Consider the following 13069-nt stretch of genomic DNA (forward strand, 5'->3'; position numbering starts at 1 on the left):
GACACCGTCGATGCTACTCTATGTACGATGCGCCTCTTTGTCCTCTGCGACGGTACTCTGTAACCTTCATCCAGACGGCTCTGAGTTCTTACTTGTAATACCCAAATGCCTCCGCTCAACCGTTTTAGAAGAGCTTCACTGACGTCCCAACGACAGGACACCTCGGCGTATCTCGAACCTATGACCGAGTACACTGCCGTTTTTTCTGGTCGGGCCTTGCCTGTTCCGTACGACGTTACGGCGCCGCTTCCGAACTATGCCAACGACACAAGAAGCCATCCAAGCTCCCCGCTGGTTACCTGCAGCAGCTCGGCATCCCTGCTGAGGCCTTCCATCATGTTGGCTTAGACTTTTTCAGCCCATTTCCAGAACCTACATCAGGAAACAAGTGGGTTGCCGTCGCTGTGGACTACGCGACCCACTACGCCATACCATGCGCTCTTCCTCCTACACGCTATCATTTTGATGCTTGGTGCTCCGCGTCAAAGGCTCACAGACCGTGGCCGTACATTTTTGTCCAAAGTCATTGACGACATCATGTGTGTCTGCTCTATACATCATAAAATTACCACCTCCTATCACCCACAAACGAACGGCCTCACTGAGCGTTTGAACCGTACCCTTACAGACATGCTATTGAAATATGTTTAAGCCGACCCCCATGACTGGGACCTTGCTCTACCTTACATTTGCCTTTGCGTACAACTCTTCCCGTCTCAAAACTGCTCGCTTTTCCCCATTTTACCTCTTGCATGGCCGAGACCCGACGCTACCAACAGACACTGTGCTTCTGTCCACCACAGCTCCAACTAGTGATTATGCTCGTGATGCAATTGCCCGTGCTGATCATGCTCGCCAATTTGCGAGCGCTCGTCTGCAAGTGTCTCAAGACAAACAGAAGCACCGCTACAACCTCTGTCCCCATGATGTCCATTTTGCATCCGGCACCCTCGTGCTGCTCTGGTCACCATCTCGTAAAGTTGGCCTTGGTGAAAAACTGCTCTCCTGTTACACAGTCCCATATAACATACTCTGCCAAGTGACCAATGTCACCACCTATGAAATCGTTTTAGCCACGCCAATCACATCCTCCGCTGTGAGAACCAATGACATCGTCCACGTTGCCCGACTCAAGCCCTACAACTCTCCGCGTGCCTTGGATATTTAACAGCATTGTGATGGTGCTTTTGCAGCCAGGGGGGGGGGGGGGGGAGGTAGTATTTCTGTACTATCGACAGATGCTCAAGAGACGAGCCGCCGCGAGAAAAATGGTGCAATATCTGGGCTCTTGGCGTGAGCAAGTGTCTGCCTGGCGGTCCGGCTTCAGCGTAAATAGCATGCAACTAACCTTTTTTTTCTGTGTCTTTTCACCCATAACAATATAAGAGGTCAACAGAATGGCTCAACATTTTTTCTGCGAACCTCGGAAACTAACACCAAAGAAGGCACCAGCCTTCTGTAACTTCTACTCAGCACACGGGAACTGTTCTTACTTGCCATAGTAGACAAACTAATAACAAGTAAAGCAGGCCCCAGAAGGAGTGCAACAGTAAACTGCCAGTTCCCGTTTTGTGCAGTCAAAGTTCAAGGGCCTGCTATTTATATTTTGTCCTGTTTTAAAAAAATGCATTAGAACATGTCCTATCCGCACCAGTGCTCCAGCTGTTTGCACACCTTAGCACATGTTCACCTTTTGCTGGTTTATGCACTTACCTCGTCACCAGATGGCAGATGAATGGTCCTCGGGCCAGGCTTGTCCAAGAACTTGTTCACCAAACGAATGTTGGCAAATGTGCCACGAGCCATGACATCATCATTCCCTCGGCGAGCTCCGTATGAATTGAATTCTCGAGGAGTCAGTCTACAAATGATGCACAGATAGACTTCACAAACCAATTCATACATTAAAAGTTGATAACACCGACCTAGAAGGCTTTGCCCAGTGTAAGGTCTTCCATCTAACTGTGCACCAAACTTCTTCACTCGATTTTTTAACTCAACATTTCCTATCCCAGAAAAAAAAATTTTTTTAATCCGCCAAAGTGTTTTTACTTCTTCGAATTATCATATACAACATTACAATCTAAAAGGTGTACAGTATGAGTTGCATCTCATCAGTAATGTCAACTCAAAATTTAAAGTGGCCCTGAAACACTTTGAACATACAGTGTAGACCACTTATAATGTAAGTCGCCGGAGTCGCGAATATCTGCACTATAAACGGTACCGCACTATAACCAAAACAACTATTTTATTGCGATAATGGACACTCCAGCTGCATTTCTGCGGTTCCTGTCACCGCGCTCTAGGTTCCGTATTCGCTTACTAAATAAATTAACAAGCACGGTGTCACGCGCGCACGAGAAAACGAACACATCTCGCTTGCTGACCGCGGAAACGAACTGTCAAAACGCTCGAGTGACGAAGCGCAGCGAGCGAATTGACCTTCGTGCTATCATGCCTCTCGCTTCAACGCGACCTTTAAGCGGCGAAAACACGGTGCACGGCGGACTTTTCCCGTCGCAGATTGCTTTCAAGATAGGGCCAAGGCGATCGTATCGCCGAAGTGGAACGTCGCAGATTACGTCCTGCTTCGGTGTGCTGAAACCGTTCTGCATTGCTTTGCTATCCTCTCCTTTATTTTGCGCCAGTCCCGAACGCAAGTTTCGGATTCTCCGAACGCCCGTGATGCGGCCCGATTTCTGTCCGTCTCTGTACACATGATCACTTTCCTTTTAAATGCGGCATCATGATGAACTCGGTACTTCATGGTGATAGAGCAGACGCAGAGAACTTGAAGACAGACGGTAGACTATTGCCTAAGCACGTGTACTGCAGCACATGGAGGAAGCTACGGTAGCTAGGCTCGACGTGCGTGCGAGGTGGCTATTTTGAAATGCCGACGGCTATATGATAACACAGATTTAGGGTCGTACTCGATTCCAACGCACACACAATTTTTGTACCTGTTTTATCGGGAAAAAAAAAGTGCGTGTTAGATTAGAGTAAATACGATATTTGTGGCTTGAGGGGAGCGTTTGCCGTCTGGGTTGACTGCCAAACTTCCAGGCAGCCGCACTGTAACCGGTATTTCGTGTGTCACAACTGCACTATAAGCGATACGCGTATACATACAGTGCTATGGGAAAATTAACGGGAGTCTGAAAAGACCGTATTATATCCGGTCCTGTACTATAAGCGGTTACGTTGTAAGTGGTCTATACTGTAGTAAGAAAACATTGTGAATGTGTCGTAGAGGCTGCTGTGAATATGGCAGCCAAATATTACTGCACTGCATGAGGCAGAGAAATTACAATCTACTGTCAAACACAGCGAAAAATCGCTTGATCTCGCTTCCGCAATGTTGTCATGCAGCGTCATCGAAAGCAGCTGGCCCACCAATGCTAATGGTTAATTTCGTCATCACGAGAGCGATGTCAGTAACACATAATTGCCAATTTTTAGTTAAATAAATGAAATATACAACGTCTGCTATCTCAAAAAGACAGGAAAATCATTGTATCTTTGCAATCTGGTAGCTGTGTGTGCTGTGCATGGCCTCCAAGATGGCAGCGATGTGCTGCGTAGCGTAGTCCACCACGGGGTGCCGCGACAAGCCCATTCACCAACGCGACACTCAACTTTTGACTGGGGCTTTGCCCTCTTGGCTTCTCAGCTGTGGAGCTTCCAGTGCACTAGCAGAGACGAAAGGAGAGAGAAAGCTGGGAACTGATCGGTGCGATAACTCCACTTATAGATGAAGGATTAGAAAAATTTGTCTGGCACTAAATTTGTGAGACGACATCCTTCAATAGTGAGGCCATTCAATGATTAGTTATAAAAGTGTTTCAGGGCCCCTTTAAACAAGTAATGTCCCTCAAAAAATTATTGTCGTCCAACTTGGTGCCAAGCATGCTGTCTTGGCACAGTACCAGGTAATACTGTTGCCTGTAAATGCCGATGTGTCCGGTGCTGAGTCATGTGAAACTGATTGACTGAGGATATTACTGGCGTCATTTTGGAAACGATCCATGTGGTCTATGAATGGCCAGTACGCTCCAGGTGTTTACAAGATACTTTTTTTGTAGCTTCGATTGTAGAGTCTACCCTAACAATTTTTTTTTGTGATTTTGCTTGTCTCAAAGCTCCATTTATTTTACATTTCTTTCTGATTTTTACAGATATGAGTCAACGGAGTGTCACTGTACATAAGAAATTAGCCACATGCACATTTAGTAGTCAAATTTAATTAAACTTTTACGTCGAATTACCGACTACATCAAACTAGTGGGAGCTTTTTCTTGTGAGGTAAATGCAAACAGGTTTGACTGTACTGGCCGGTGGGATCTGTGCACAGTATGGAGGTGAACTAGTGAGCCTACATACCCACGGGCGGCCAAGTAGCGAGCTGCCGGACTGTTGCGAGCAATGCTGCCAGCTGGTGAGATGTGGTCGGTGGTGACCGAATCACCCAAGTTGAGCAGCACATAAGCCCCTTCTATTGACAGCGTTGGCCGTGGATCACGCTCCTGCAATGAAGAATGTGCAGTTCCTCTTCAACATCAACTTAAGCATAGACGTGATCATCATCCATGTGTCGCACTCTTCACACACTCTTCATGTGTCGAAGTCTTGCACAATGTAAGAAAGAACTTGAAAGTACTCAGACACTTGTATGTGGTTGTCACTGCGTAGACTGTGATGACGCATGTCTAAGATAATAGGGTGTAAATCCCAACGACTGTAACACTAATAGTTTGGGCACCATATTGGAACCTTTATGCACCATACTGGCATGAGTACAAAAGACATTTCTTTCTGTAAAACCGCTGGCTTTAGAAAGCACTTTACGTTATACTTAAGTCATGCTCCGTATACTGTATTTACTCCCACAATGAATACACTTGCAAATGGAGCACACCCTTCAAACGTTCATTGAAAATAAGCAATTTCTCATTCCGCATAACTAAACCGACTCGGAGCTAAAGCGTTGGTCTGCTGGGTTCAGTTTCAATTTATGACAATGATGATGTGATGGCAGACAATGGCTGCCAGGTGTTCCCCAGCACTAACTAGTGCCCTCTGTAAAACGACGGTACCTTCCTTAATGACTTCTTTGTCATTCCCATCGGTCACACTGACACATGCACAGTGTAATCGAACTTCTGGCATTCTTGCACAATGGGGTGCTACGTAAGCTACACCACCTCCCTTAAGCTGAAAGCTGTTGAGAACGCCTCGGAAGATGGCAACTGTGCATCTGGAAGGCACTTCGACATTAATGAGGTACACATTCGTTATTGAAGATGACAACATGAGAAGCTGATGGCTGTCAACGAGACACACCAAGCCATCTTCAGACTGAAAGACATTTTTGCCGCAAATAGAACACACACAAAAAGGAAGGCACACTGATTACAACAACTTCCTTGAAGCACATTTTTGGACTGAGGACTGGTCAATATACATGGATCGAGGAAGCAGTCTTTGCACAAATCAGAAGCATTTGGAACGTTGACTATGCTGTTTCAACTGGAATGATACAGAAAGGTGCTTCTCCACTCCCAAGAAAGCATGACATTTTTGGACTGAGGACTGGTCAATATCCATGGATCGAGGAAGCAGTCTTTGCACAAATCAGAAGCATTTGGAACGTTGACTATGCTGTTTCAACTGGAATGATACAGAAAGGTGCTTCTCCACTCCCAAGAAAGCATGACATCGTGGCTGAGAATTTCAAGGAGAGCAGCAACTGGACAACGTGATTCTAGTGATGGCATGAGCTTTCCTTTTGCCGAAGGAGGATGCTGTGTCAACAGCTGCCTTCCACATAAGCAGAAAAAATTTAGGACTCTCGTCAGTTCGTGATACAATTCTGGCAAGATAAGAATATTGTGCTCTTGCAAATTGGTAATGCCGATCAAATGCCACTGACCATTGATATGCCATGGAGCAGGACACTTCAAAAGGGCACCTGAAGCACCCAATAAGGATGACTGGCACTGAGAAGCAAACGGTAACATTATGTTTGTGGTGACAGCAGGTGGATGGAAGCTGCCCCTGTTTGTGATCTTCAAGCAGAAGACTTCACTGACAGTAATCTTCCCGATTGAGATCAGATCGACACGCTTGAGATCCAAAGAAGACATTGCATGACCACAAAGCTCACATGCTTGACTAGTTAGTAACTGCACAGCGACAATGACAGAGCGTGCTTCACCTTCCTACCCTCTTTTTGCTGGACAGCTTTCATAGGCACCTCGAGCAGAGTGTGTGGGACTAACTGAAGGAAATGCACATTGACATCACTGTGATTCTGAGAAGCTTTACGTCGATGCTGCCGCCTATGGATGTTTCCTTAAAGGGACCCTGAAAAAATGTTGACGATTTTGTACAGACATATCGAGTCTTTAGGGTAGGTCCTTCTGGTCATTAAGTGACACTTTTAAGCGCTCCGTGTAAAATGTGTAACCCGGTGCGCACGTCGGACGTGTACATACACAACTGTGTGGTCGCCATCTATGGTTTTGTCCACGACCACGCGATCACGGTTTTGTTCAGAGCAGTTGCGGCAAACAGTGGTTTTGTTTTCACCTGGTGAGTGCGTTGGCTGGGTATCTTTAGAACTGAGCAGTCACCATCCATGACAGCGTCGATGGCGACCACGGTTTTATCCGCAGTGGTTGCGGCCAACAGTACACTCTTAAAAAAAAAAAAAAAAAAGAGAGTGAGAAAGGAGGAATCATTCGTTTTCATCCTTCAGGTTGGAGAGTTCCTCCTTCACATGATGATGATGATGATTTATTGGCATCCCCTTTGAAACGGGGCGGCGACAAATAGTCACCTAGCCTGCTTGATTTAATCAGGTATACTATACATGTTCTTTATCTAGCATTTTTGTATACCTATCATTATTTTTCTTTTTCAAAAATTTACCTTGTACCGCTGCCTATGATTTTAAGAGATCAGGTCGCATCCATCTTTTCCCTACTTTTTTTCCACCAGTACTCTAATCGTCTCTTGCTGATCTCTACGGCTGATCTGTTTATGTTTCCTTCCACTTTAAACCCAAGTGCTTCTGGGAGTTGCACGTTACCTACGGTTCTCGCTGGGTGGATCCCGTCGCATTCCATTAGGATGTGCTGAGTGGTCTCTGGATCTTTACTGCAGCATACACATGTCTCATCTAATTCCGAATATTTGTTCCGATATGTTTTCGTCCTTAGGCAACCGGCTCGAGCCTCAAATAGCAAGGCACTGCCCTTTGTGTTATCGTACAGATTTTCCCTTCTAATTTCTTTCTTCTCATTCTTGTAAATCTCCATTGTCCTTTTCGTTTCCATTCTTTGCATCCAATTCACGGTCTCTATTTCTCTCACTTTCTTTCTGATGACCCCTGGTTGTCTATTTACAGTTTCGATTATCCTGTACTTGGTTGCCAACTTCCTTGACCTCTTCCTCCATTCTGTGTCCACGCTTTTCATGTAGAGATACTTGTGCACTTTAGCCGCCCATTTATTTTCATCCATGTTCCTGAGCCTTTCTTCAGAACTAATTTTGCTTTGTGCTTCTCTGACTTCAAAAGAGGCCCAACCCATGTCTCCATGCACTGCCTCATTTGTCGTATTACCGTGTGCTCCCAAAGCCAACCGGCCTACTGATCTTTGGTTAACTTCCAAACCCGCCAATATATCCGATTTTAAGCATATAATGGCATTTGCGAATGTTAGCGCTGGCACCATTACTCCTTTCCAGATTCCACGCACCACCTCATACTTATTGTGGCCCCACAGTGCTCTGTGTTTCATTAATGCTGCATTCCGCTTCCCCTTTATTTTCAGATTATCTTGGTGGTTGCTTGAGTAATTCTTTCCTTCGTTTATGTGTACATGCACTTAACATGTAGCGCCCTCTTACGGCAATCAAAAGGGGAGTAATGTTTCTCCCTCGTGTGTGTATTGTGCGTCGCTGTCGCCAGTGACTGGAACATCAGCTCCAATAACTTGTTTTTGGCGGAAAGTAATGCAAAGTAGCATAACCTGAAGTCTAAATTCTACCTTTCATGAAAAAAGACTACCAGCGTCAAACCACTAGCCCAAACGGGAGCAACGAAATGAGAATAGATCACCTCGAAAACAGTGTCTGGTTGCTGATGCATAGGGAAACGAGTCCGTACTCTGGCATCTCGGTCTAGTCGCCGTAGATATCAGCCTGCCTTTCTCACTTTGATGGGTGAAATTTGGACAAGGAGAAGGTTAAACTATATTAAAGGTATGCATTTGTAGTAGTTTTAAAGTGTCATCCGCGACGGCTTCGAAGCGAAAGCAAAATACATTTGCTTGCGCCGTCAACACGTAGCCAGCAGTGTGAACGCATCACTGCCACAAGCGACGGAAAAGTCGCCTATAGTGACACCTCTAAATCTGCAAATGGAACACAAGCCCTGCCACAAAAGCAAGGAGGCGCTTGTGCACAGCATGCAACCAGATGTGCCAGTTCGTCGGCGTCTCCTCCCGCTAGCTGCGGCGTCGCCGTGATGCAACATGTAGCGCGCATGACACTAATACAGGAAGAACGAACCAACAATGTAAAATATATTTCCTAAAAGGCAGGGTAGAAGCAAACATACAAACAAAAAGTGTCAGGAAAATAAACAAACAAAATCTTTTACAAATTGCTGACTTCTGCATTGCGGCTTTGCCCATACGGCTGTCGGCGTCTGTGAAGAAAAGGAGACACTCTCGAAGATAACATGTAGAGGGACAATTGAAACTACGAAGTACGCAAAGCATAAAGAAATGCACAAGGGGATGGGGCAGACGGATATGCCCAGAAGTGAACGGGAGACCAAGCTCATGGCCTGTTGGAGGGATTCTAGAAAGCTGCAGGACACTGTCGAAATCGAACATCTGTATGAAGCAAAACCACCCTCTCTCTAGCAGAAAGCATGGCTTTGTAGTAGAGGCTCTCGGAGAGAGACGGCAGACTCCATAGCCGGAGCTATCCCTATAAGTCGCTTGTTGACACGATTACACTTCAGCCACTGTAGTTATGCTATGGTTGTAGCAGTTGCAGCCCAGCCTGGTAGATTGTATCGCAACAATCTTCGATTCCACAACTCTCCTGGAGATGGATATAACATAACCGACACCAGCAGTTAGCCTTCTGATATCATCAATGGTGAGCGGGGCCAGTCACACCAATTGCGGTAAGTAATGTTTGGTTATCGTAAGTAGTAGTATCTGGACATCATGGCGAGTAACTTGTGCTATAGCCTAATAGGATGCTATGCTAGTACTTTAACTCCGCTCTTGTCGAACCACTATATTCTTACCAATCACACGCAGCTGCTCAGTGAGTAGCAGCAAACAACGTTCTCAATCTAGTTGGCTACTTTTGGTCTCTTGGTAGGAAGGCAAAACATGATTTTGAAGGCTTGCTTGAAAGTTATGGCTTCAGCATCGCAGTCAGATCCATTCATACTTTATTAAGCCTTCACTATATAACTAAAGTGATGTCTAAATTGTATCATTCGCGACATGCGACGACCCCTGTCAAACATCTAGCACGAACAGGAAGCTGCGCTACGAGGAAAGGTAAACTCAGAACCGCTGATACAATTTCCACATCGTCTGGCTGCGGCAGCTGCCAGCACACCGCGCACCGGCTCGCACGTACCACTGTGCAGCGGCATGCGGATGCCACGAGTGCCTGTTTTCCAGTTCTATATGAAATTATGCGAGAAAAAAAAAAAAAAAAAAACATCAGTTAAGTCATAGGCTCAGTTTGAGTGGTGAATTAAATTTTATGCTTAAGTGTCAAATGACCCACTGAGCGAAATTCAGCTTCACTAACGTGAAACCTGGGGAGGTGCGAAGCATGCAGTGATGCATCGCTAATGGGCTCATACTGCCTTAAGCAATGGCTCATAACCCTGTAAACGCAGCCTCCCCATTACGACGACAGAAGAGAAGTAAAATTCTACGCTGGAATGATGAGCAGCAACGCAGACAGCTGTGGAAGACGATGACTAACGCGGGACGCTCTGCACGCGCTCGGCACGTGCCGAGTGCGTGCCACTTGCTTACCGTGACTACGACGATGACAGGAGACATCGACACCCCCAGTGCATCAGGTGCTTCGCACCTGAAAGTTGAAGCGATCCTAACAGTATGCATTTTGTAAACATCAGTGGCTTTTGAAGCGCCACCCGCTACGGCTTCGAAGTGAAAGCTGAACAGGCTTAGATTGCCATTGACACCATGCTGATCAATGAAAGTCACTAGCCAAAAGGCATTCAATATAGTGGTGTGTTATGTCTTTATGTCTTTTAGGTCTGTGTCGATTTGTTGTGTTTATCAGACGACTATACCAAAACAAGTATTCTGTCGAGATTTATTGTTGAATTACGTGTAACAGAGAGGCACCTACTGGCACTACAATGCAGGTCAAAACACCATGGCTATGTAAGAAGGTTGAAAGGCATGCGGATGTATGCAGCTTCAGCAGTGTTTGTGTATGTGCGGTGCATTTGTGTGTAGTGTTACTCTGTTGTGCATATTATGTGTGTGAAATTGCGGTGTCTTGCTCTGTTGTGATTTTGCAGTGTCTTGATGCAAGCGGAAAAACTGTCAGCGTTTTTCATCATCAGCTTTACGTGCCATCTGTAGGGCCAAGAAGTAACCACACGATTTAGTATTTGAAGCCTCTCCAGGTGGTGCTAAGCACGTTGTTTATATGAGCGTGTGCACGTGTGCGTGCGTGTGTGTCTGCAACGGATTGGTGTATGGATGTCCCTATGCTTACGTAAGTTTAACGCCGTAATGTTCTAGCAATGCCTATTCCGATGCCATTTGTTTTCGCGATTCATCAGTGGTTAGAGCGACGCTTCCCCGACGTTATCAACATGATCAGCCTGCCGTGAACGGTGGGTGATAAGAGTGGCACTCGAGCAGAAGTTATTGCTATAAAATCGTGTCGTACTTGCACCTGGTTCCTAGTATGCGCCAAAGAAAGCTTAGTGGGGCTGTTCAAGTATCACTAACGTACACTATGCTTATGATGTGCACACTGTTTTCCAGCAACAAATGAGCACAGTTCGTAAGCCTAGTTGCATCCATCGCTTTGCTTCGCTTGTGTTGAGTCGGCCATGTCGGTTCTGGAGAGAGAAATGTTGCTCCCATGCGTGAGGGAGGAAAGCTGCTCCATTTAAAGACAAACATAGCAGACATTGCCATTTCTTCTTTAATGAAGCTAAGGTCCCTCCTTTTTTTTCATTACAGTGTAGTTTTGCTTTCACCTGGTGGGAGAGTTGGCAGTATGCCTTCAGATCTATATGGTTGTCATCCACGACCGTGTCGATAGCAACCATGGTTTTCTCCACAGCGGTTGCGGCGAACAGTACTTTCGTTTTCTCCCGGTGAGCACATCGGCATCATGCCGTTAGAACTGTGCGGTCATCCATGATTGCGTCGATAGCGACCATGGTTTTGTCCTTAGTGGTTGTGGCAAACAGTAGTTTTGTTTTTATCCAGTGCACGCGTTGGCTGCATGCCTTCAGAAATGCGTGGTCGCCATCTAGACTGCGTTGATAGAGACTACGATTTCGTCCACAGCGGTTGTGACGAACAGTAGTTTTATTTTCACTCAGCGTGCGCGTCAGCCGCGCGCCTTTCGATGCTATTGGGATGCTTGTGCGCATGTTAGATTCATGCTGTCGACTTGTATATGCATTATAATTGGAATGTGTCTCCTTCAACAAGCTGAGCCCGAGCGAGCATGGTCACCTACCATATCGCGTCAATAGCAGCTGCGGTTCAGTCTGAAGTAGTTGCGGGAAACAGTATCCTATAGTTTGTTTTGAATCAGTGCAATGACTGCATGGCGCGATGCCACAAATACGACGGAAGCTGTTGAGAATGACGATTGGTCATTGACCAACACGATGCATGAACAACTTGTTGGTGAGCAGCTCAATGGCGAAAATATGATCGGGATGTGTGTGCGGTAGTGAAAAGTATGTCTCGGACGCGAATACACATCGCGGCTGTGCTGTGAAGGAAGTCGCGAAGCCTTTGCCGCTGCAAGCGCTAGTCAGTCACGACGTGACGAGAATTGCAGCTTTCGCACTGCTTATGAGCAAAATAGAAACAGGATTTGCTATTCATTCAGCAAACAAAAGCATGTTGATGTAGTAAGTACAGTAAAAGCTCGATGATACGATCACGGCTAATACGAATTTCCAGATTATACGAATTTTTCTGTGGTCCCGGCCGAGCCCCATAACTTTGCAACGTGCTAGAGAACGGTTGTTACGAATCGATTTTCAGCCTGCGTCGGTTGATATGAATAAACACCGCCCCACCGACGGCCGCGAAAGAGAACAGCGCGCAGTCACGCGCTTTCTCTCCTTCTCTTTTGGTGCGGAGGCGCGGCGCCGGACAGCGCGGACTCCGCGACTGGGCGCGAAGAGGAGTTTGAAGCGGTGGCGCTTTTGGTGCTTTTATAGTTTTCCTCCTTTTCTGCGAGCCATCAGATGGAGTGGCTGCTGCGCTTCGGGCCGCGTTCTTCGTGTTTGCGCCATTTTGCCTAGTCGCAGCGAGCTATGTCTCGCAAGCGCAAAGCACTCTCCTTTAAAGATAAATTAGACATTCTTCGAAAGGTCGATGAGGATCCCAAGAGGAAGCGGACAGAGTTGGCTAAGGAGCTAGGCCTCGCAACGTCAACACTGAGCACAATTGTTGCACAGCGAGACTATCATGAAAAAGGTGCTTTCGTTCAACGTCAACGCGAAGCAAGTGAATTCGAACACGCTTATTTCGAACATACCGCGCACCGACAATGCTCTTAGCAGCGCGCCAAATCACGCGGCGGCGCCTCCGACCGGCATTGCTCCGACACCGCAAAAGTTCAGGAGAGACCCCTCAATGCCGCGCGAGAAGGAACGGGGAAAAAAAAAAAAAAAGAACCCGCGGCAGAAATTTCCTTCTCTCTCAAATTGCAAGGTCGCCGTTTCTGCATCGCGCCGGAACAAGCGTGTACGTGCCGACTAGAGTGTTCTAGACAACCG

The 13069-nt window shown here is 46.4% G+C and overlaps 1 protein-coding gene across 4 annotated transcripts in view; it reads right to left on the minus strand.

Annotated features, from left to right (window-relative positions):
- LOC119455352 (cytoplasmic aconitate hydratase-like) overlaps nt 1-13069 on the minus strand; it is a 607544-nt gene that overhangs the window by 20050 nt on the left and 574425 nt on the right. For all 4 annotated transcript variants that reach the window (XM_049668715.1, XM_049668714.1, XM_037716735.2 and 1 more), the window contains 2 exons: nt 4387-4529; nt 1714-1861 (listed from right to left, as the gene is read on the minus strand). In XM_049668715.1, the coding sequence (XP_049524672.1) occupies nt 1714-1861; nt 4387-4529 (291 nt within the window). The remainder of the gene's footprint in view (nt 1-1713; nt 1862-4386; nt 4530-13069) is intronic.

This window comes from Dermacentor silvarum, chromosome 6 (genome assembly GCF_013339745.2).
Source record: "Dermacentor silvarum isolate Dsil-2018 chromosome 6, BIME_Dsil_1.4, whole genome shotgun sequence".
NCBI classification, from domain to species: domain Eukaryota; kingdom Metazoa; phylum Arthropoda; class Arachnida; order Ixodida; family Ixodidae; genus Dermacentor; species Dermacentor silvarum.